The sequence below is a fragment of the Juglans microcarpa x Juglans regia genome, chromosome 1S, assembly GCF_004785595.1.
Source record: "Juglans microcarpa x Juglans regia isolate MS1-56 chromosome 1S, Jm3101_v1.0, whole genome shotgun sequence".
Lineage (NCBI taxonomy): Eukaryota > Viridiplantae > Streptophyta > Magnoliopsida > Fagales > Juglandaceae > Juglans > Juglans microcarpa x Juglans regia.
In genome coordinates, this window is record NC_054595.1 from 15,058,619 (window position 1) to 15,083,911 (window position 25,293).

The window sequence follows — 25,293 nt, forward strand, 5'->3', positions numbered from 1 at the left end:
CATATGCTTAGTCATGATATGTTTAGGATCTATAACATACTGCTTAAACTTCAAAGTAAGAGCACGGAGCCTAGTTACTGATGCCCATCATAGGTAATTTTTAGTTGGTTCCATATATTTTGGGTAGTTCTCAAATTCCACAATGAGATCATTGTGCATACTACTAAGTATGGTAAAGTACTTGTACCAATCTTTCTTTGCCCAAGTCTAATAGACTTCCATATTACGATGATGTTGGAAAATATTCTATTTATAACACCCCGTATTTTAGTGTGTTTTTAATTGAAGGATTATTTTAATTAATTTAAATATTGGTTCTCTTGTTTTAAAATTTATTGGGTTTCTCGTTGGTTTATTTCATGATTTTTAAGTTGTGAAATCTATTTTGGTGTGCTTCTTAATATTAAATATTGTTTTGCATTTAAATTGTTTCTTTAATTTAAATTAGTTGTTTGTGGGTTTTAAAATTATTGTGTTGTTGGATTTAATTATTTTATTTTACTTAGTCTTTGTGTTTAAATTATTTTATTTAAATTTATTGTTTTGAAATAATTTTCGTTGGATTATTTTGTGACCCTGATGTGAGGATTAGATCTCATTTTTTTCCTCTCATTTTTCTTTTTCCTCTTTTCTTTTTCTCTATACTCTTTTTCTTCTTTCTTTTACTTCTTTTTCTTCCTTCCTCCTCGTGCACGAGCCCCTCTCTCCCTCTCCCCATGCATTTTCTTCTTCCTCCCTCAAGGCCGCCGTGCGCCACCCATTGCCGTCACCGCCTCTCTCCTTCTCTTCCCCTCTTGTCGACGATCACCCCACTCCAATTTCATCTCATCTCTTGCCGATATTTGTCCCCACACGCCACTTTATTCCACGGCCTTCTTTGTGTTCCCACACTTCCGTCACACCACTACCAGCCACCATCTTTTCACCACGTCACCCTTGACATCCGAGCAACCTAAACCACTCATCCCCAGCTACGATCTGCTACCGGTGAAGCTCCATCATCTACTTTTTTGATTTGAGCATTTTGGCCTCCAAACACCTCCCACGCCGCCACCCATAGCTAACCACCACCACCATTAGCTTCACCGACATCCCTAAGCCTTTCCCTAGTAATCTCAAGTCTTCGTTTGTCTCCGTTCAAAATCTTGCATTTTGAGACCTATGGCTATAGTACATTTTGCACTGTTATGTTATTGTGCCGCTACTTCTAGCACCTCCATGATCATTCAAAAATTATATTATAACACTGTAAGTATTTTCCCAAAGAACTTTCGTGATTTAAATGTATTTTTGTACTAACCCATTTTTATTGTGATCTGGTTGGTTGTGCCGGACTGAGTCCGAGGAGTAAAGGGGTCGGATGGATTGAAGAATGGAGTTGTTTTGTGTTGTGATTTGTTGGTTGTTGGATATTGTGTCGTTTCATGTACATGGCATATTTGCACGTATATTCATGTTTGTAAATAAAAACTGAATTTTCACATGATTGCATACATGTTCATGTGTTATGAAAACTGGTTTTTAATGTGAGAAATGGATTTTGGGTGCATATGTATCACAACCCCAAGCTGAGATGTGACATTATCTCGGTGGAGCTCTTCTGGTCACTCGGGAGCAGAATATACTGAGTGACATCCCCTAGGTTGTCGCTGGCGACAATGGGATCGGACGGGATGGTAATGCTCACGTGCCGACTCCGTGGCCCCTTTGCTGGCAGGGGCTAGAGGATGCTTGGCCACGAACGCGCTGGGAGCGAAACTGGGCATCACTCGTTACGAAGTCACTCCTATGGTCGTTACCCATGGTGTGACGAAGGGAGCCAGGGTGTGCGGATGATCCGTATGGGAGATCACGGTGCATACAGTGAAAATGGATTAATGGGCCATTTTCTAAGAAAATTGCGTGTGTTGGATAAACAGATTTTATGTGAATTATTTTCTGGGAAAATGATGGATTATTGATTGGGGTCATTTTCAAGGAAAATGGCGGGAAATGTTTTTATGGATATGTTTTGGGTCAAATGAGATTTTTGCGTGCGTTGAAAAATATTCATTTTCGGGGAAAATGATGTTTTGGGCATAATGCATATTTCATCATATGCTTGCATAATTGTTGGTTGCATTAATGCATTTTTATTCTCGAGGATTGTTTGGATTATACTTGCATGTGGTACCGTTTTATGGTAACGCAGATTTCGATACAGATGATACTGAGGGTGAGCCTGAGGTTTCGGCTTCGCCGTGATATGGGATCACTCATTCATGTATTTGGCCTTGTATTATATTTTATTTTGAGATAATTGTATAACTCTTTTTAAACATTTTACTTATGTTAATTTGTATTAAAAATTCTGGTACTTAGTTGACTTACTTAAATTATCCGTTGCGTTATTCGTTGTACATTGTTACATGTACACACACTTGGCTATCGTTGGGATGCATGACTGTGTTGTCATAATTCGGGCGTATTGATTCTCGAGTTTCTGTACACGGGGGTCGGGGGCGCCACACTCTTCCTCAGGTTGTATCATATGGTGAGGCATATTTTCTAGAATCTGTTGTTCATTAAACAGATTTTGGATTTTCTATGTCATATGTTATAATTGGTCCCATCCAATTTCTCTATTTTAGTAAGGTTAGCAACTGCATTCTTAGATGCCATTGTCACTATATTTATTGTGCGAGATTGATATTAACATACATTTGATTTTCTTTCGAAATCTAACTAGACTATGAAATTCCTTTCCACATAGTGAGATTTAAGAATTCGCAAAAAACTAGTAATCATCTCACACTATATAAGTCAAAATAGCATATCTAATTAATTTTGAATAAAATTTATTGAGCAGTCTTAAAAACTCATAGCTCATGCACATATGATTGATTCATCATTGTTGCACTAAACACGTTGCACGTAGGCTTCACCCAAAGCCTCATTAGAGATTTGGTGCATTATGTTAAAGTAACCTTAAAGTATATGACATGAAACACACCCTTTTACATGGCCTTCATAATGAAATGACATTCCCAACATTACATTTTCAAACAAAATTCTATACAAATATTCTAGGAAAATAGTAAATAAATAGAGATGCCACATTGCCGATATACTTATAAGCTACTTGTTATCCATCTACATAAAAATAAATGCATACATTACTCATGTGCATAACTACTTACCAATGTCAACTCCATCCATTTTAAATAAAAAAATATCAATGAACTCAAAGATTCAATCATAATGGTATGCATGATGGTTCAATGGATAGAAGACTCACACTCTTAATTAATGTGACGGGTTTAATAGGCCATTAAATCTAGTATAAATATTCAATATAATAGACATGCAATATTTAACAACAATTCAATATATGTATCCACAAATAATATGTATAAATGTTCATGTAACTTTTATTATGTCCTAAAAATAACTTTTATTATCATAATTTTCGTAAGCATTTTACTAAAAATGATTAGAAAGAAATATTCTCGACTCTCGGCCTCTACAAAAAAATATATGTACGAACTTTATAGACCAACCCCAACCCCAGAGTACATGTGCCACACGTGAACAAACATGAATAGTGGAAACCGGCAAACATACCCCCATGCGCCTACTGCATATGTGGTGTGGTTTTGGCTCAAGAAGTTGTCTTGCCTTTGTTTCACATGCCGTGGCGAAGAGTGCACGACACCTCTACCTTGTACAGACTTTTCGGCTTTTGTTTCTATTGTCATTGGGTCTATAACTTTCTTTTAAAGTCATAGTATGGTTAAAAAGTGACTAAAAGTGCGAGGGTGGATGCACTATCTAAGATCGAGAGTAGGACGGAACCGTAAAGAGAGGAGAGGTTTTCTTTTATATTTTATATACGTTCACTTTTTCCACACTCGTAAAACTAACATAGGTAAAACTCTTATTTAAAGAGTTTTTGACAGGGTAGTTAATTAACTTTCTTAAAAATTAATTAATTGTCAGTGATGGAGAGTTAATTAACTGCTTGTAACTCCCCCACCCATGTGGACATTAGTAATGGACTAACAGTACCATTTCCTAGAAAAACAAAGAAACCAAATAGAAAAGAATAGTTGAAAGACCTTAGGACACTCGATCCGTAACCAGTCTATTGAATTAGCCTTTGAGGAATGTGGGGATAATTGAGAACATAAATGGTTGTATTGATGGTTAAAAAGGTTCGTCTAATAAGGGTATTCATCTCTTTTAGCCATGTAAGAACCTTCTGCTTAACAGATTAAAATGAAGGAAAAGTGGCCGTTGAATTTGGCAGTATTTCTTCCCAACCATAGTTCCCTATATATATTATGAAAATTGGGACTAGTTAAGCAATCAAGTGATACTGATCAGAGCCTTTGAAGAGGGACCACCATAGAGTAGTTTTGTCCTTCCAAATGTTTGTCATGATGTGAAAACAGCCAAAAAATAATGAAAAATGAAACCAAACATTATTAGGGAGACAGGCCAAGAATACATGATAATTTGTCGATTCAGAATGACCCAAACAACATATACAGATTGAAGCTAGCTAATCAGCTTTTAATTTTGACTTCCAAGCGTAGAAGCTGTCAAAGTAATACAAGGGTAAATCCCAAGATCGAATTCACAGGGACAATGAGTTTAGCAAACATTTCATTTTCACAAGACAACATATTACCGTTTGGAGTGACACGAAAGTTTGAAATGATAAGAAAAGATTAAACTAAATGAGTTAGCAATGAACAAAAAATAATAAAAAGAAAAGAAGAATAAATTTTAGAACTTAACTGCTAACTATATTCACATCTAAATGGAGCTATTTACTAAAGGAGCGTGGAATGAATTATGAGAGAAATTGTCGGGAAGCTCAAGCATAAGTAAAGCTGAAAATAACAGTGAATCTATTTTTCTAAAATTGCTAAGAATCAAGAGATTTAAAGAAAATGTGCGGGAGTTGACTTAAACTTGTAAGAAGCAATTAAACAAACACATGGGATGCAATTTTCGCCCACTAATTTGGTGATGGATTTACTTCTCTTTTCATTTTCTCTCAACCATTTTTTCATTCCTAGAAAATCATGGTCGGATGATATAGCAATGAACCACCATTTTTATTCTAACAAAACTACTTGACAAATTATATGACAATCATAGAAAAGTGAAAGAAAAACATCAAAGTCATGTTACTTGTTCAAGTATCAATTGTGCCTTTACGTCTACAATTGATCTAAACCAAGAACAAAGAACTCTAATCTTTTCTAGATGCACATTGAAATATAATCCATCAAGTTAATCATCAAAAGCACTAAATATTGAAGAGAATCCAACCCCAAATAGTCATGAGTTACTCATTGAATCCCAAGCTAAAAATCTAGCCTATCATCTCTAGATTAACAAAATGCTCAAGAAGATTAAAATCCAACATCACTAATTACTGCACTAAACAAAAATTGCAAAATGAAAATACTGTAATCTCCAAATGTGCTGAAAACCCAAAAGCCGAAGAAGAAGAACCAGCAGCAGGAAAATAAAACCGAAAGAAAAAAATCTCAGAGTAAAAAAATGCTGAAGAAAAAAACAGACGAAAAAGAAAAAACAAAAACTAAAAACGGAGAGAACGGCGCATGAAAAATTCTTTTCTTTTTATACTCTGCGTTTTGACTCTCAGCCCGTGCGTTTCGCCCCTCAGCTTTACGTCTCCAGCCGCATTTTACATTCCACTTCAGCCCAGTTCTGCGTTTCGCGTCTCGATTTCCTGCGTTTTGAGCGTGCGTGAGTCAACCCAAGATCGCGTTCCAGCTCCCAGCGTTTCACGTCTGCAGTGCATGCGTTTTGCTCCAGCCTGCTGTGCGTTGCTCGATCCACTTCGTGCGTTTCTGTCCGCGTGAGTGCGTCCCTGCTGCTGTGTGTTTTGCTCAGCCCCAAATTCTCATCAGCCCTGCACCGTTCCAGCTCCCAGCATTTCTGCGTGCTGCGTCTCCTGGAAGCTGTTATCCGCATGTCTGCCCCTCAGTTCAAAGTGTGATAGCGTGAGTCTTCAGAGCATTCTTTGTAGTTGCTGTGTCAGTTGGGTAATTCCGAGAATACCCATTATTTTTAACAACTTTCCCACAATGCCCTGCAATCATTAACAAAAATATTAGAATAAAATTTGAGATATTAATCATAATTTAACATTGAGTCAAGTATTAAACTTTACTATATAATTAAGTGCTTAATTCATATTTTGGTTAAACAAATCATTCATTTTAGCAACTTAATCATGTAATTTTTAACACTTTATCACACCCCTCAACTAGCTTTTTGCTAGTCCCTAGCAAATAATGCGATAACAATATTGTAGGATCCAAGAGTGAGCTACTAAACTCAAAAAATATTCTCTACAAAAGATCAATCATATTGAAATCATGGGCATTAGAGTATAGTCAAGTCTAGTTTTAGCTCAACACAAAAGCTTATAAAATTCTCAAGAGCTCAAACAAGGGAAATGTACTTAAGCTGAAGATATTTGAGTGCACCAAGTGTGTGACAGATTTCTATTTGTTAGTTTCAAGATTTCTCACAATAGTTTCACCCTAACAATTTTTTCAAGAAAAACCAAAAGGTCTTCACTCCAATTCAAAACCATTACATTAGCGGCTTTCACGCTATCACACTTTGAAAGACCCATTTTTTTTTCTTTTTTTTTTATAGATCCCGGTGATAGGCAGCCTTTTCCAATGTACTTGCCCCAATTTTTTTTTTTCATCACACTTTTCCTAAGCTATTAAGATATGGTTCATTGTAGTTCTTGCTAATTGCTTAGAAGAAACCACTGATTGTCATCAAACAAACCACAAAAAGTATCTGCTTGTGTCAATTAAGGTCATCAATCAATAGCTTTGAAGTAACTTTCCCAAGTTTGAGTTGCTAAGACTAATCATAAGGTCAAGTGTCAAACTTAAAACTAACCAATTGGAATTAGTGTAGCCCAAAACTGCAACTATATGATCTTAAGTAGAGAAGTGTGAAAATGGTAGCTTGGTAGCTACAAAAATTCAGACCCCACAACTATTAATCCTGAGAGACTAATGGTAGAAGGCTCTCCTTACCCCCCAACTAAAAATGGGTAGTGTCCTCAATGCAAATCATGAATAAAACGAGGGATGAAAGAAAATAGGGTCGAAGGAAAATACCTGAGATGGCTGAAAGGATTGTGAACGTAAAAATGAAACCATAAAAGAATAAACAGTGCTGAACCTGAAAAGATATACTAAAGAAAAAGAAAAAGAAAAAACATAGAACTGAAACAAATAAAAACAGAAAAATAAAAAGGAAAAGAAGAGAAAAGGAAAAAAATCAAAACAAAAATGAGCTAAGGACCATGAGAATAAGTGGGATCTTCCAAAGGAATGGAAGTATCCTCATGTGAAAGTTTTGCCAAAAAATGTTTAAGTTGTTGGCCATTAACTTTGAAAGTGTTTCCATTTTGAGGATTAGTAATCTCAACAGCTCCATATGGAAACACAGCCTTAACTACATAAGGCCCACTCCACCTCGATCTTAATTTGCCTGGAAATAGATGGAGGCGGGAATTGTAAAGTAAGACTTGCTCATTAGGCTCAAAATTCTTTCTTTGGATGTGCTTGTCATGTAATACCTTCATGCGTTCCTTTGACAATTTGGAATTGTCATATGCATCTCGCCTAAGCTCATCCAATTCTGAAATCTGAAATTTTCTCACAGAACCAGCATGGTCAATAGAAAAATTAAATTGTTTAATAGCCCAATATGCCTTATGTTCAAGCTCAACGGGAAGATGACATGCCTTTTCATATACCAAGCGATAAGGAGACATGTTAAGAGAGGTTTTAAAGGCTATCCTATAAGCCCAAAGTGCATCAGTAAGCCTTAAAGACCAATCTTTCCTGTTGAGGTTGACTGTTTTTTCTAAGATGTGCTTAAGTTCCCTATTAGCTAATTCAACTTGCCCATTCGTTTGTGGGTGATATGGAGTGGAAATTTTATGGTGTATACCATATTTTTTCATGAGGGCAGCAAATGGTTTGTTGCAAAAATGAGTTCCATTATCACTAATAATAGCTCTAGGCATGCCAAATCTAGCAAAAATGTTTTCTTTCAAAAACTTAAGCACAATCTTATGGTCATTTGTTTTACATGGAATGGCTTCAACCCATTTAGAAACATAATCAACAGCCACGAGGATATACAAATAACCAAAAGAAGATGGAAATGGCCCCATAAAATCAATCCCCCAACAATCAAAAATCTCAATGACCAAAATGGATTGTAAAGGCATCATGTTTCTCTTAGTGATCGTGCCTAGTTTTTGACATGGCTCACAAGTTTTGCAAAAATCATACGCATCCTTAAACATACGCAGCCAATAAAACCCACTTTGTAAAATTTTTGCAACGATTTTATTTGCAGAAAAGTGCCCCCCACAAGCCTCATTATGACAAAAAGAAAGAACAGCTTGTATCTCATGATCAGGCACACATTTCCTTATGATCTGGTCAGAACAATATTTAAACAAGTAAGGATCATCATAAAAGAATGACTTCACCTCATGCTTGAATTTTCGTATGTCTTGAGCACTCCAATGGGGTGGAGTTTGTCCTGTCACCAAAAAATTAACAATGTCAGCAAACCAAGGTAAATTTTCAACTGACATTAATTGTTCATTAGGAAAAGAGTCAAGGATAGGGATAGTGTGATCCTTTTCAGCAAATGTAAGCCGAGACAAGTGGTCGGCAACTACGTTTTCTGCACCCTTCTTGTCTTTGATGATAAGGTCAAATTCTTGTAGAAGAAGAATCCATCTGATTAACCGTGGTTTAGCATCCTTCTTCGACAATAAGTACTTTAATGTTGCATGGTCAGTGAAAACAACCACAGGAGAACCAAGAATATAAGTTCGAAACTTGTCTAATGCAAAAACTACAGCAAGCAATTCCTTTTCAGTGGTAGAATAATTTATTTGGGCTCCATTTAAAGTTCTACTTGCATAAGAAATGACATGTGGGAACTTATTTCTACGCTGTCCAAGGACAGGTCCTATGGCTACATCACTAGCATCACACATTATCTCAAAAGGAATAGACCAAACAGGGGGCTGCATGATAGGGGTTGTGGTGAGCAAAATTTTCAGCTTATCAAAAGCATCTTGACAAGAAGAGGTCTATTCAAAAGCAACATTATGCACAAGTAACTCACACAAGGGCTTAGAGATAGAACTAAAATTTTGAAGGAATCGCCTATAAAACCCAGCATGCCCAAGAAATGATCTGATTTCTTTCACTGTTTTGGGTATAGGAAGCTTGGAAATAAGTTCAATCTTAGCTTTATCAACCTCAATACCTCTTGATGAGACTATGTGACCAAGAACTATGCCTTGTTGAACCATGAAATGACACTTTTCCCAATTGAGAAGCAAATGCTTCTCTTCACACCTAGCTAAAACAGCTTGTAAGTTAGTCAAACATGTATCAAAAGAACTGCCAAACACTGAAAAATCATCCATGAATATTTCCAAACAGTTTTCAATCATGTCGCTGAAAATACTAAGCATACATCTTTGGAAAGTAGCTGGTGCATTACATAGTCCAAAAGGCATTCTTCTAAATGCAAAAGTGCCAAACGGGCAAGTAAAAGTTATTTTCTCTTGATCTTCGGGGGCTATTTCTATTTGGTAAAAACCAGAATATCCATCAAGAAAGCAATAGAAATCATGACCCGCAACTTTTTCTAGCACTTGATCGAGAAATGGCAAAGGGAAATGATCTTTCCTAGTGGCGGCATTCAACTTCCTATAATCTATACACATTCGCCAACCAGTAGAAATCCTAGTAGGAATCAGTTCATCTTTCTCATTTTTCACAATGGTAAGCCCAGATTTTTTTGGTATTACATGAATGGGACTTACCCACTTGCTGTCTGCAATAGGGTATATGATTCCCACGTCAAGTAATTTCAAAATCTCTGTTTTTACCACCTCTTTCATGGTAGGATTTAATCTCCTTTGCATCTCCCTAGAGACTTTAGTATTTTCTTCTAAATAAATCCTATGAGTGCACACAAGAGGATTTATACCTTTTATATCTGCGATTTTCCACCCAATGGCACCTTTGTGTTGCTTTAAGACTTCCATCAATTTCCCTTCTTGGTCATGAGAGAGTTGGGCTGAAATCACCACTGGGAAGGTGTTGTCCGGTCCCAGAAATGCATATTTCAAGTTACTTGGCAATGGCTTCAGCTCTAGTATTGGAATTTCATTTGCTGTCAACGGTGGGAGTTGCTCAATCTTTGGCCTCCATTTAGTCTCCAATTTATTTTCTGCATTAAAAACATGAGAAACATCAATGGGGTGTCATCAGTGAGGAGTTCACAAAAATTTTCTAACTCAAACAGGTTAGTGGGCTGGTATGCCAAATAAGTCTCCTCCTCAAGGATGCTTTCCAACAAATTCACTTCTTGTACATCTTCCAAGTCTTGAGATTGCCTACAAATATTGAAAATGTTTAGTTCAAGGGTCATGTTCCCAAAACTCAGCTTTAAAACACCACTCCTACAATTTATTAATGCATTTGAAGTAGCAAGAAAAGGTCTCCCAAGAATCACAGGTGCTTGAAAAGAAGATTTTGGTGTCAAGTGAACATCCAACACAACAAAATCAACGGGATAAAAGAATTTATCCACTTGAACCAAGACATCCTCAACAACTCCTCTTGGCATTTTAATAGACCTATCCGCTAGTTGTAAAATGATAGGAGTTGGTTTTAATTCCCCCAAACCAAGTTGCTCATAAACATTATAAGGCAGTAAATTCACACTTGAACCAAGATCTAACAATGCTTGACCAATTTTTGAACTTCCTATAACACAAGCAATTGTTGGTGAACCGGGATCTTTATATTTTGGTGGGGTATTGCTCTGAATTATGGCACTGACCTGCTCAGTAAGAAAAGCTTTCTTCTGCACATTTAATTTTCTTTTAACCGTACACAAATCTTTTAGAAACTTAGCATATGCAGGAATTTGTTGTATAGCATCCAACAAAGGGATATTAATCCTCACATGCTTGAATATTTCTAAAATTTCAGATTGGTGTTTGTCTTTGTGCAGAGGAACCAATCTTTGAGGAAAAGGAGCAGGTACAGGACATGAAATCTTTTCAGTTTCAGTTTCATTTTGTTCAAACTCACCATTTTCAGCCTCATTTTGTATAGGTTTAGAGACCTTACCAGCCTTGTCTGAACCTTGAGCCGGAATGTTCACCACCTTACCATTTCTCAAAGTGGTGACCGCCTTCACTTGCCTCACATTTGAACTCTCAACTGCCCTTTGTGGTGGCTGACTTTGTGGATTGGGTTGAGGTTGTGCAGGAAGTTTTCCTTTCTCTTGAGAGCTCCATGTCGTAGTCATCTTTGTAAGTGTGCTCCGAATGTCATTTATCGCTTGAGAGTTTTGATTGTTGATTGTTGCTTGACCTTGCATAAACTGCTACAAGGTGTTTGACAATTGCTGTACTGTCTCTTCAAATCCCTTCTTTTGCATTGGAGGTGCTTGAATTGCGAGTTGAGAGGGTCCCGGAGCCAAGGCTGCTGGAGCTACTTGCTGGTCATTCCTCCACCCAAAATTTGGGTGGTTTTTCCATCCTGGATTATAAGAATTAGAATAAGGACCAGAATATGGTTTTTGTATCATATTTACAGCATTAGATTGGTCTAACAATACCTCTTTGAATGCGGGGATCGTGGGACACTCATTAGTTGAATGCCCATGATCCTCACATATGCTACACTTCTCTGAATTTTTATGGACAGCATGCACTTCATTTACCTTTTTTAATTCCATAGCTTCCATTTTTCTAGACAACAAAGTTAATTTAGCACGCAAATCATCATCTTCTTTCAAAGTATATTTTCCATGACCAGACTCAACTTGCCTAGACCTATCATGCACATCAGTTGTGTCCCAAGATTGAGCATTTTCAGCAAGGTAATCAAAATATTCAAATGCTTCCTCAGGCTCTTTGTCAAAAAATTCTCCATTACACATGGTTTGTACAAATTGGCGCATTTTAGGTGTCAAACTTTCATAAAAAAAACTTATCAAACGCCAATTTTCATAACCATGATGAGGACAAGCATTTAAAAGATCTTTGAATCTTTCCCAACTTTGATAAAAAGTTTCAGAATCTTTTTGGGTAAAGTTCATGATTTGTCTTTTAAGTGCATTTGTCCTATGTATTGGAAAGAATTTCTTCAAAAATTCAGTTTGCATTTCTTGCCATGTGCCTATGGTTCTAGGTCTCAATGAATTTAGCCATGTTTTAGCCTTATCCTTCAAAGAAAATGGAAACAACTTTAGTCTAATAACCTCCTCAGTGCAAGTCCGGTCCATGAATGTAGAACAAACCTTTTCAAACTCTTTGATATGAAGGTAAGGATTCTCGGAATCCATGCCATGAAAATGTGGAATTAATGGAATCATTCCAGGTTTGAAGTTAAAGGCATTTGCATTCAAAGGTTGGATTATACATGAAGGTGTGCTAGTTCTGACAGGTTGTAAATAATCTCTAAGTGTCCTATTCTGATTCACTACTTCCCGATCATGATTCTCATTTTCAGCCATGGTACTATTAGTGTCAGAAGATGACTCAAGAGAAAGTGATGCTGAGGTAAAAGATGCTTGTGATTCTGTCCTAACCAACCGAGAAGTTTGGTCCCTAGTCCAACCAGTCATACAAACAAGAACAGAAAATAAAAGAGTATGCAAAATAAACACAAAAAAATAAAGTAAAATAAAATAAAGAAAAATGTCACCCAAGCTGTGAAGAGGTTCACAGCACTACAAGCGTCTTCTCAACAATATGAGAATATTCTGATAAACACCAGTTGTCCCCGGCAACGGCGGCAAAAAACTTGATCAGCTTTTAATTTTGACTTCCAAGCGTAGAAGCTGTCAAAGTAATACAAGGGTAAATCCCAAGATCGAATTCACAGGGACAATGAGTTTAGCAAACATTTCATTTTCGCAGGACAACATATTACCGTTTGGAGTGACACGAAAGTTTGAAATGATAAGAAAAGATTAAACTAAATGAGTTAGCAATGAACAAAAAATAATAAAAAGAAAAGAAGAATAAATTTTAGAACTTAACCGCTAACTATATTCACATCTAAATGGAGCTATTTACTAAAGGAGCGTGGAATGAATTATGAGAGAAATTGTCGGGAAGCTCAAGCATAAGTAAAGCTGAAAATAATAGTGAATCTATTTTTCTAAAATTGCTAAGAATCAAGAGATTTAAAGAAAATGTGCGGGAGTTGACTTAAACTTGTAAGAAGCGATTAAACAAACACTTGGGATGCAATTTTCGCCCACTAATTTGGTGATGGATTTACTTCTCTTTTCATTTTCTCTCAACCATTTTTTCATTCCTAGAAAATCATGGTCGGATCATATAGCAATGAACCACCATTTTTATTCTAACAAAACTACTTGACAAATTATATGACAATCATAGAAAAGTGAAAGAAAAACATCAAAGTCATGTTACTTGTTCAAGTATCAATTGTGCCTTTACGTCTACAATTCATCTAAACCAAGAACAAAGAACTCTAATCTTTTCTAGATGCACATTGAAATATAACCCATCAAGTTAATCATCAAAAACACTAAATATTGAAGAGAATCCAACCCCAAATAGTCATGAGTTACTCATTGAATCCCAAGCTAAAAATCTAGCCTATCATCTCTAGATTAACAAAATGCTCAAGAAGATTAAAATCCAACATTACTAATTACTGCACTAAACAAAAATTGCAAAATGAAAATACTGTAATCTCCAAATGTGCTGAAAACCCAAAAGCCGAAGAAGAAGAACCAGCAGCAGGAAAATAAAACCGAAAGAAAAAAATCTCAGAGTAAAAAAATGCTGAAGAAAAAAACAGACGAAAACGAAAAAACAAAAACTAAAAACGGAGAGAACGGCGCATGAAAAATTCTTTTCTTTTTATACTCTGCGTTTTGACTCTCAGCCCATGCGTTTCGCCCCTCAGCTTTGCGTCTCCAGCCGCATTTTACATTCCACTTCAGCCCAGTTCTGCGTTTCGTGTCTCGATTTCCTGTGTTTTGAGCATGCGTGAGTCAACCCAAGATCGCGTTCCAGCTCCCAGCGTTTCACGTCTGCAGTGCATGCGTTTTGCTCCAGCCTGCTGTGCGTTGCTCGATCCACTTCGTGCGTTTCTGTCCGCGTGAGTGCGTCCCCGCTGCTGTGCGTTTTGCTCAGCACCAAATTCTCATCAGCCCTGCACCGTTCCAGCTCCCAGCGTTTCTGCGTGCTGCGTCTCCTGGAAGCTGTTATCCGCATGTCTGCCCCTCAGTTGAAAGTGTGATAGCGTGAGTCTTCAGAGCATTCTTTGTAGTTGCTGTGTCAGTTGGGTAATTCCGAGAATACCCATATATTTTTAACAACTTTCCCACAATGCCCTGCAATCACTAACAAAAATATTAGAATAAAATTTGAGATATTAATCATAATTTAACATTGAGTCAAGTATTAAACTTTGCTATATAATTAAGTGCTTAATTCATATTTTGGTTAAACAAATCATTCATTTTAGCAACTTAATCATGTAATTTTTAACACTTTATCACTAGCGTTATACCACATTACTGAGTTTTGTCATCCAAAGGAAAGAGTGAAAAGGAAAATAGGGGAGCTTATCTCTTGAAAGGATATTATTTTTCGGCTTCTGGCCACAATGAAGAGATGGGAAGAATGATTCATTTAACAAAGTAATAGATCAATAGTTCTTATTGGAAAGAGAAGGATCGACCTTTATAATGAAATCTTTTAATAGTCTGATATAATTTGCAGCCCAACTATTGTGTTGCAAACATGATTAAAGGAAGCCGAAACAACTAATAGATAAATGCAACATATACTTAGAAAACAAGGATAACTGGGAAAGATAACATGTTGCAGGATTTCCTGGATATATGCATTGGTGAGGTGAGATTTATGTTGATGATATATAGATCTTCCGAGAACATTTTTTAATTAGATAGAGTACTGGAAAATATAGTAGTTTGTTTTAAACAACTTGAGAACAAGTGTAATATTACAAAACGATTGGAACACTTGAATGAAATTGATAGGGAAGGAGACTGTTCATGGGTGGGATCTGATGAAAAGACAATTGATGCAATTAGTGTTTATCTTTTAGAATATTTATGTCTTTTATGGAATACATTAAGATTTGTACGATATTAATACCTTCTTGTTTATGAATGTAGGAAATTCCACAAGTAGCTAGGTTTTGAAATATGCGTTAGGCTCATGTTGTGAGGTTGCAAACATTAATGTTTAGAGGTATAAGTGCCATTGGTGAGGGAGCTTTTGAACATATAATAAGATATATATGACGAGTTTAATGATGAATTGTTAGAGTAGTTAGATGACTCATAGCCATGTCGAAAGACCTGATCTCAATGCATATAGTATTGATGATATTCTTTATTGATTTGGGTCAAAGAAAAGAAGCGGGTTAGTACTCCTACAGCCCAAGATAGGAGTACTAACCCTATCTTTATTGATTTAAATTGAATTCATTAGGTAGACGAGAAAAAGAGAGATTATAAATCATTGAAATGCTATCATGATGTTTTCGTTATGGATCATTAGTAGGTTTCTATTTTTCTAGTACTTTGTAACAAAATATTTGAGAAATTGTAAGGATTTATCTTTATATATGTTTCTTTTATTTTCTAGCATTATAATTCATTCTTTTTCAAATTATGTATTCTTATTTTTATATATGTTTGTTCTTAGTTTTCATTATTCGTTTTTCTATGGAAAATAGTGATCATGACACTCAGATAATAAACGCGACAATGCATACGGTGAAGAAGAAAACAAAAATGATATCAATATTCTGGAAGGGGTGGTCTTGGTACTCATATTTTGTCTCCAAACAAAAGAATTTATAGCAGACTAGGAATGCATACCTATAATTCCCACGACTTAGGAATATAAATTCTCATTTCGAGAACCAAACATACCCAAAAGACACATAACAATTTTTTTTTTTTTTGTTTTGAAAGGAAACTTGGATTCATTCAAATCCTTAGAAAAAGGAAACAAATCAAGAAGGACAAAACTCCTGATTAACAGTTACATCAATAACTAATAAAGCTGATCTTGCTAGAGAATGAGCTAAGTGATTAGCCTCCCTCTTCACATGACTAATAGACCAACTAGAAAAGCACAAAAGCTTTAACTTAATATCCTGGATCACCAACACATAGCAAGACAGATTATTATTGTCTTTTGGAATGTCTTGTATAACCTGGACAGAATCCCCTTCCAAGATGATGTTTTGAAAGCCTAGATTTAGACTGAAAAGAGTGGCCTGTAACGCCCCAATAGCTTCAGCTAGGAGGGGATCATGCTTGAGAAATCTGTTTGTTCTTGATGTTGCAATGACTGACGCTGCACTGTTTCTCATGACAATGCCAATACCAATAAGACCTCTCTCCTTGTCTGTTTCAATATCCCAATTGACCTTCATGATGTGTGCAGGTGGAGGTACCCATTCTTGTAACTGTCTACTCCCTTCATTCCCTCCCTGGTCATTCTTGTTTTTTCCCTCATACAACTCCTTTAACACTGCTTGAGATTGCAAAAATACCTCATTAGGATGCTGAAAATTTGTTTGAAAAATGAACTTGTTCCTTCTTTGCCCAATCCTTTTTGCCACTACTGAAATTTCCTCCACGTTGTCAATATCAGATTCAGAGCAAAAAGCCTGATCAAACACTAGTTCTAGAAAATTAGTCTTCCACATAGCACATTTCTGAATTTGTTTAGAGCAAAGGCACCAGACGTCTTTATCTGCTGGGCATAATCATAAAGCATGAACAACTAACTCTTTAGCAAAACATATGGGACATTTAGGATTACAAATCCTTCTCTTAAAAAGATTTAGCTTAGTGGGCAAACCCTCTAAACATGCTCTCCACACAAAGATTCTATCTGCAGGAGGGATATTTAATTCCCATAGCACAGACCAGAGTTTTTTCCTGTCATTAGAAACTGAAGGTTGACCTTTGGATAGAACCTTGAGTTCTTTTTCAAAATGGTAAGCACTTTTAACATTAAACTAGCCATTTATTGTCCCTTTCCAGATCATCTTATCTGGCTTATTTGTGCAACTAATGGGGATTTTTAAAATGTTCTCAGCATCCTCTACTGAAAATAACCTTGGAATCAGACCATTCCTCCACTAGTTTGTCTCTAGATCAATCAGTTCTGGAACAGTTGCCTGTTCCTCACCAACATTAGCAGTACCTTGTGCTATCATAGTGCTAGACCCTAGGATCCACTTGTCCTACCAGATTTTTATATCTCGATCATTTCCAACCCTCTAATTGGTGCCCTTCTCTATCAGTCCTCTAGAAGCCATGATACTTCTACAAATGTAGGAAGGCTTGCTTCCCAATTTGGTTAAAAAAAATGGACTTTGGAAAAGTACTTTTGTTTCAACATCTGAGAGGCTAGGGAGTTAGGATCTTGCAGTAATCTCCACCTTTGTTTGGCAAGCAATTCCAAATTAAAATCCTCCAAATCTTTGAAGCCCAAGCCACCAACAGCCATAGATCTGCCCATCTTTTCCCATGGAATCCAGTGAATTTTGCTCACTTTCTACTGTTGCCTCCACCAAAAATGTTGCATCACTTTGTTAATCTCCTTCAGTAATGAATAAGGAAGCTTAAACACTGACATACTGTAAATGGGTAGTGCCTGTACAACAACTTTTAAGAGAATTTCCTTAGCTGCTAGAGAAAGATATTTGACCTTAAAATTACTAATCCTTTTCCTGACTTTGTCTAGTATACTACCAAAAAACTTTGCACGAGCTCTTCCAACCAAGGCAGGGAGACTCAAGTATCTTTCATGAGACAGACTTGATTTAATTCCTGCAATCTCCAACACCATATCTTGAGTGTCTTTTGGTGTATTTCTACTGAATTGTATTGATGTGTTCTCCTTATTGAGTCTTTGACCTGAGGCTTGTTCATATGTATTTAGTAAATAAATTAACCTGCTCCATTCAAGAGAGTTGGCTCTGCACAAAAGCAAACTATCATCTGCAAGAAAAGGTGATTAATGTGTAGTTTGCCTCTCTTTAAATGGATTCCATTAATAGCTCTTGAGTGTTCATCATGATTCAACTGTGAGGATAAAGCTTTAGCACAAATGAGGAAAAGGTAAGGTGATAAATGGTCATCTTGCCTAACCCCTCTGGTTGGTTTGAAATACGATTGAGTGATACCATTAATCAAGATAGAGTAAGAAATAGATTCCACCCGCTTCATGACCAACTCGATCCACTGCTGAGCAAAATCCATTTTCCTCATGACAGCTCTCAGAAAAGCCCATTCAACACGATCACATGCCTTACTCATGCCAAACTTCAAGGCCATGTAACCAGTTTTGCCATATAACTTGTTGTTCATAGTATGTAAGGCCTCATAGGCAACAATTATGTTATCAGAACTAAGTCTACCAGGCACAAAAGCAAATTGAGTTGGGGAGATACATCAGGGAGGATTCTCTCCAGTCTATTAGCAACATTGTTTTATATTATTTTATAGAGGACATTGCAAAGACTAATAGGCCTGAAATCAGGCACCTTAGTGGGAGATTTTTTCTTTGGAATCAATGTAATAAAAGTATTATTAATATCAGAAACCATACCAGCAGAATTCAGGACATAAAGAGCTACTTCTGTAACTTCATGACCAATAGATGGCAAATGGGTTTGATAGAAGGCAGGGGGAAACCATTGGGACTAGGTGAACTTAAAGAGTTCATGTGAAACACAGCCTCCTTTACTTCCTCAGCAGTAAATTTTCTAGTCAACATGCCATTCATTTCTTCAGTAACCACATGTTTCATGTTTTTCAGACACTCATCAATCCCGCTTGGACCATCATTAAAGAACTTTTGAAATTGAGCACCAATGGCCTCAAAACTTGTCAAAGTCTCCCCAGCATCATTAAGGATTTTCTGTATGGAATTTTTTTTCTTCTTTGGTTTGCACACTGATGAAAGTATTTAGTGTTCCTGTCGCCTTCCCTGAAGCCATCTTTGTTTTGCTCTTTGCTTCCACTTCAAATTTTCCTCTTCAAGAAGCTCCTCCACCTCTTTGCTCAAGCTTTTGATTCTGTCACCCCCCTCACCATTATTGGATTCCTAAAGTCTCGATAGCTAAGATAGTTTGAGTTGATGACTCTCTTAGTATTCCCAAAATTTTCCAAAATGAGGGGCCAACATTGGTTTTTTCCATTCCTCCTTAACTAACTTTAAGCAGTCCTCTCTATGTGCAACTTGCCTCATACCTGAAAGGCTTCTCACTTTTATGCATATAAGGCATCTGTTTGGCCATATAAATCACAATGGGCCTATGATCTGAGCTTTGAGCTATCTCGTGAGACACTAAGTGTGAAGGGAATAATTCTTGCCACCTAGCATTTTCAAAGCCTCTATCCAGTCTTTCTTTAGTGAACTGTTGTCCCTCTCTATTGTTTCTCCAAGTGCATCTATCTTTCATGTAACCTAAGTCACTTAACTCACAATCCTCCACTACAAGTTTGAATGCCTCCATTTGAGAGTAGGGCTTCATGGCAGCCCCATACTTCTCCTCTTGCACTAGCACCTCATTAAAGTTTCCCACATATAGCCAAGCCAAACCAATAGGGGGTTGAACAGCTCTCAGTAACTGCCAACTCTCATTTCTCCTTGCTGTTTGAAAATGTCCATAAAACCAGTTAAGATCCAATCCTCACCTGCCAGAGAATCAGTAATCCTTAAGGAAATATGGTGCCTAGAGATTCCAAAGCAACCTCATATTCACTTCTCCAAAGAAAAGCAATCCATTGAGGCCTTTGCTGTCAATCAAAGGCCTTCTCTCTATTGGATTTAGTCTCTATTAAGAAAATAAGACTTGGGCTCTTATTTTTCACCAAATGTTGAAGATCTCTAACTGTCAGGGGGTTCCCAAGCCCCCGACAGTTCCAACTTAGACAACTTATTGCTTTTGGTGGGGCTGCCAAGTAGCTGCCACCTTTCTTGTTTGTGGTATGCTCTCTCCAACTGAGCTTACTTTTTTAGCATTTTAAGAAATGCCATTAGACTCATCCTCAATGTCAATCAAATTACTACTCCTTTTAAGATGATTTGGACTTGCTGACCCCATCTGTTGATCAGTAGACTGGAAAAACTTGTCACAGGTCCTCCTTTTCCAACTAGCAGTTTTTTTAGTATCAACTAGAACATGAAGTTGGTCTTTAATAAAATGATCTAAAGAACTCACCTACTCAGAGATGGACCATTCCTTATTATGAGTGAGAGAAATATCGATAGGTTCCTGAAAATCTTGCTCAGTTTCAATTTCCATCAATTTTGTCTCCCCTGATATAGCTCCTTCAAATTTGGGCATAGGTTCCTTTTCCGCAGTGCTTTCTGATAAGGAAAATTGCACTTCCTCAGCTTCTAACTTGGCCTCCTCAATTCCTGCTTATTTTTTATTCAAATCTTCAGCTGAGATAGGAAACTATCCATAATTACCTTGATCCTTTTTTTGATTGGCATTCTCTATAATTACTTTGATCCTTTTCCATCTCCTTGCCTGGAAATTCCTTTTGCCGGTGGTGGTGAGGTTGCTGACTCTGACTGCTACCATACTTTTGATGAGGATCACCACCTGATTTTGGAGGATTGGCATGTAGCCATGGACCATACTAAGTTTTTCCCTCTGCAGAAGCCTACTGTCTCAAGTCAGCCATAGAGCAGCCTTGTTTCCCATGTTTCATTACTCCATAATAGAAGCAAAATAATGGCAGTCTCTCTCAGATTTGAAAGGCAGCCATATTTGTCTACCATCAACTGATAAAAACCTGCCTCGAGACAAAGGAAGGTTTATATCCATTGCCATCTTAATTCGCATCCACTGCTATCCACCTCTACATTCAGAACCTCCCCCAGTCCCTGAACAATATGACTTCCCACCTCTTTTGTCATGCTAGCAAGGGGCATGTTGTGAATCTAAACCCAAAAAAACCTCTGTTGAGAATGGAATCTCCTTAGGGGGAGTGGTCCCATCAAATTCTTGCATACAAACTAACATCCTGTCAAAAGAACACGGTCTACCCAACATCACTTTTATCTTATCCTTTTCCAACTGGAATTCCACAAGCATTTGATTTTCTCCCACTTCCTTGAACCTTATCCACCCTTCTGGTTTCCAAACTGCAGACATAGTTGTTTTGAAAGCCTCCTTATTCACTGTCTTTTCAACAATCACTTGGACAAGAAGACAATATCAACCTTTTGACGTGGCCTCTTGCATGGTTTCTGAAGATAATACAACAACTTTCTTCTCTTTCTCAGGGAGGCTAAAAGAGGCCCACACTTCTCTAATTCGCTTTCCATGTCACCCTCTACAGATAGAGTCTGGAAGACAAAGTCTAAGAGACGAACTCTTTGCTTGAGCAAAGAGAGAAAATCCTCACACTTCAGAAGGAGAGGATCCTTCATGTATGGATGTTGGTTTTAATTATGTGTTTAGACTAGAGTTGAATTGGTCTTGGACCATTATTTTAGTTGTTGAAATTACATTGGCTTTTTGTCATTTTTTATCTTGTATTTAAGGACTGGAGTAATGCAATGAAAATCATCTTTTCGGTCCTATTTGTACAAGTGTTTCTGGAGGTCCTTGGCTCCTTGAACTGCCATAATTCTCTTTTGTTCAACTTATTATTATTGTGTTCTTAATATGTTTTCTTAGTGCCACATTCCCACGACATGGACGGCAGTACTGGTAATGCTCAACTAGTGGAAGCGCTGGCAACTTTGTGTGGTGAGACAACTTCCTTAAAGGACAAACACGATCTAGAATGGGCATTGATGGAGAATGTCTCGCAGTAGATCAACAATCTAGCAGCTAGTTATGACAACTTGGCTTAACTTTTCTCAAAGGCTCACTTTGGGGAAGGTTTTTCAAGTGGTGATAACCTGAAATTAAATATTTCGTTTGAAGGATAAGGTCAAATTCAAGCTCGTACACTTCATTTGGATTTCCCTCATTTCGATGGTTTGGCCCCACTGAATAGATCCTCAAAGTTATAGATTTCATCATATTGTGAGACACTAGAAAATCACAAGTTATAGATCGTTGGTTAATTGAGTCAAGTCCAATAACTAGTTGGAACGATTTTTTGGTCGCGCTTAGAGTTTGATTTGGGCTTTCAGCTTATGAAGACCCATTGGAAGCTTTTACTATACTCAGACAGACTATTAGCATAGAAGAATATCATACCCATTTTGAAATTCTATTCAACAAAATTATAGGTCTCAGGGGGAGTTTTGAATTAGTACTTTTTTTTTAATGGGCTAAAGGATGATTTGAGGATAGTAGTTACCATGTTCAAGCCTACTACACTCTCTACGACCTTTGGCCTAGGTAGATTGTAAGAGGAGGAAGTCTGAAGGTGAAACAAGAGCTACCGCACCACTACCCCTATATCACACCCTATACCACACCAACCAAGCCAACTACATCATGGCTTCCTGCCCCTAACCCCATCTAGAGATTACCCGCAATACAACCATAACAACCACCTCAAAATAACACCTAGCCACCTCGTAAACTAGTCTACCCCATTAAATAAGGTCATGTTTGGATATAGAAACAGTTTTTTCTCATTTCAATCATTACAACTTTCTCAAATTTTCACACAAAATATAACAAATAATTCAACTTTTTTAAATTTCAAAAAAATAATATTAAAAAATAATATTCTAATAATATTTTATTCAACTTTTATCTAAAACTATCTTATCTCATCTCACTATCCAAACAGAGCCCAAATCATGCCCAACCAAATGCAAAAAATGAGAAATTAGGGATTATGTTGTTATTGTAATAAATAATATCAACCTGGACAAAAATGTAACCGACCCAAAATTTACTTGTTGGAAAGAATGGAGATAGATCAAGAAAAAGAGGGAGAGCAAGGAATCCAGCCACCATAGAGCCTGGAACTGATTCTGAAATAGAGGAGTAGCAAGAAAAATTATTGGACATCTCATTGCATGCCATAGCTAGTGCCCCATCCCCAAAAACCATGAGGTTGCATGGCATCGAATTGTTTCATAAATTAGATTTAAGGTTGGGAAACCATCAAATCAAGAAGAGGCTTGAAGATGCACCCAAAATTGCCTTTTGCACATATGAGAGACACTATGAGTTTTTTGTAATGGCCATTGGGATTAGCAATGCACCATCAACCTTTTAAGGGTTGATGAATGAAATATTTAGACCTTACTTAGAAAATCCGTGCTTGCATTTCTCGATGATATGCTTGTATATAGTAAGACATTGGATGATCATTTGAAGCATTTAAGGGCTATTTTGGAAGCACTACACAATCATTAGCTATATGTCATGCTATCCAAGTGCACGTTAGGCAGCCAAGAGGTTGAATATCTTGACCACCTAATTTCCAAAGGAGTTAAAGCCAATCCTAGGAAAATATCAGCAATGTTGGACTGGCCACTTCCTAAGAATCCCAACGCTTTGAGAGGATTCTTAGGTCTCACGGAGTATAGCTTCTCCAAGCATACCAACAGGACCCCAGTTGCATAAGCTAATCAACAACTACCATCAAGGGGCCCTTGACCCAAACAAGGACAACTTATATGATGGCTTATTATTTTACAAGGGTCGGATGCACTTAAGGACTCTTGTAACACTCCACCAACAAGTACTACACCAATTTCATAGCAGTCCACTAGATGGTTGCTTGGGGCACATAAAATGCACTCAAGGATTAAGAGAGAGTCTTTCTGGATTGGGATGCAACGTGATGTGATAACCTTTCGAGAATGCAATGTGTGTCAGTGCAACAAAATAGAAACTCTCCACCCTACAGGAATCCTCTAACTCTTGTCAATTCAAACTCATGCATGGGTTGACATCAGTATGGAGTTCATTGATAGTCTTACACCTTTTAGAGGCCACAATGTAATCTTTGACAGATTCAGCAAGTATAGTTACTTCCTCTCTCTAGCTCAACCATATATAACTGCTAATGTTGCTCAAGTATTCATGGACAACATCTTTAAACTATATAAAAATGCGACAAACCATAGTTAGTGATCGGGATCCTAACTTCACAAGTAAACTTTTAAAGGAGATGCTTTGGATTAGTGGGACCGAGTTGCTTATGAGCTCAGCTTATCATCCCCCAACAGATGAGCAAAGCGAGATTATGAACAAGGGCTTGGAATGTTACCTTACATGCTTCTTAGGTGACTGCCCGAAGGACAGGGCACGATTGGTTTCCTTGGCAAAATGGTCGTACAATACTTCCACACACACCTTTACCTAGTCAGCCTCTTTGAGGTTGTTTATAGTCACCCACTACCACATCTCCTACCTTTTGAAGAATGTTAGATTGGAATTTCTTTTTGGTCCATAGGACAAAGCCTAGATTGAATTAGAGGTTAAGATTATCTTCAAAAATAGGAAGATATTGTTGAGGGTAGGATTATGTGTCTTATACAATGCCGAAGAGGTCATAGGTGTGCAAGATAGGCAAAAATTGAGAAACCAGGTAGTTTGAGGTGTCAATTTTAATGGAGATAAATTGTGTAAAGCTCGGGATAAGAATGGAAGAAGTGAGAAGAGATTTCAGCCATTTGGACCGAAATTGGTATAAACTACGTGGCTCATGGTATCATGTAAGAAAACAAACAAAGGATGCGAGGAAATGCTCAATGATTTCATTGATATGCTAAAGGTGTTTATATACACAACTTCATGAGTAATTACAGAAGTTGAGTAAATACAATAATTTCTATATAGCTAATCAATCAAGTTAAAAATGGAAAAAAAGAATTAAATACAATCTTAGTATGTAACAGTAGAATCCTTGATAATAGGCTGAGTTGGCTATCAGGATCTTGAAGATTGAATATGGCATGGATTCAACTTGTCCAGAGATATGCTCTAACTTAAGTCATGGCCTACAGGATCATTTGAGTTGCATCCTTTGCCGGCTTGAGAATCTATAACATTAACATGCAACTACCTTTCTTAATACTTCTTGGCCTGGTTGAGATAACAACTTTTCCTTCTGCCTTATAATTTTGTCCAAACCCTTATTTAACATCTCTCAAGGATCTAAACTTTGATTCACTCATTATAGCTAGTGAATCTCAAT

The 25,293-nt window shown here is 37.1% G+C and overlaps 2 protein-coding genes and 1 non-coding gene across 3 annotated transcripts; 1 reads left to right on the plus strand and 2 right to left on the minus strand.

Moving 5' to 3' along the window:
* Positions 1-9,175: 9,175 nt before the first annotated feature.
* LOC121247341 lies at positions 9,176-11,418 on the minus strand. Its single transcript, XM_041145706.1, has 3 exons — positions 10,391-11,418; positions 9,829-10,355; positions 9,176-9,354 (listed from the first exon to the last, which is right to left on the minus strand). The coding sequence occupies exons 1-3, from the start codon at positions 11,416-11,418 to the stop codon at positions 9,176-9,178; spliced, it is 1,734 nt and encodes a 577-aa protein (XP_041001640.1).
* LOC121247342 lies at positions 11,393-12,630 on the minus strand. Its single transcript, XM_041145707.1, has one exon. It carries the CDS (start codon positions 12,628-12,630, stop codon positions 11,497-11,499), a length of 1,134 nt encoding a protein of 377 aa, XP_041001641.1. The 3' UTR covers positions 11,393-11,496.
* LOC121247960 lies at positions 12,125-12,231 on the plus strand. The gene has a single exon (XR_005937360.1). It is a non-coding gene; the product is annotated as a small nucleolar RNA R71 (small nucleolar RNA).
* Positions 12,631-25,293: the final 12,663 nt, after the last annotated feature.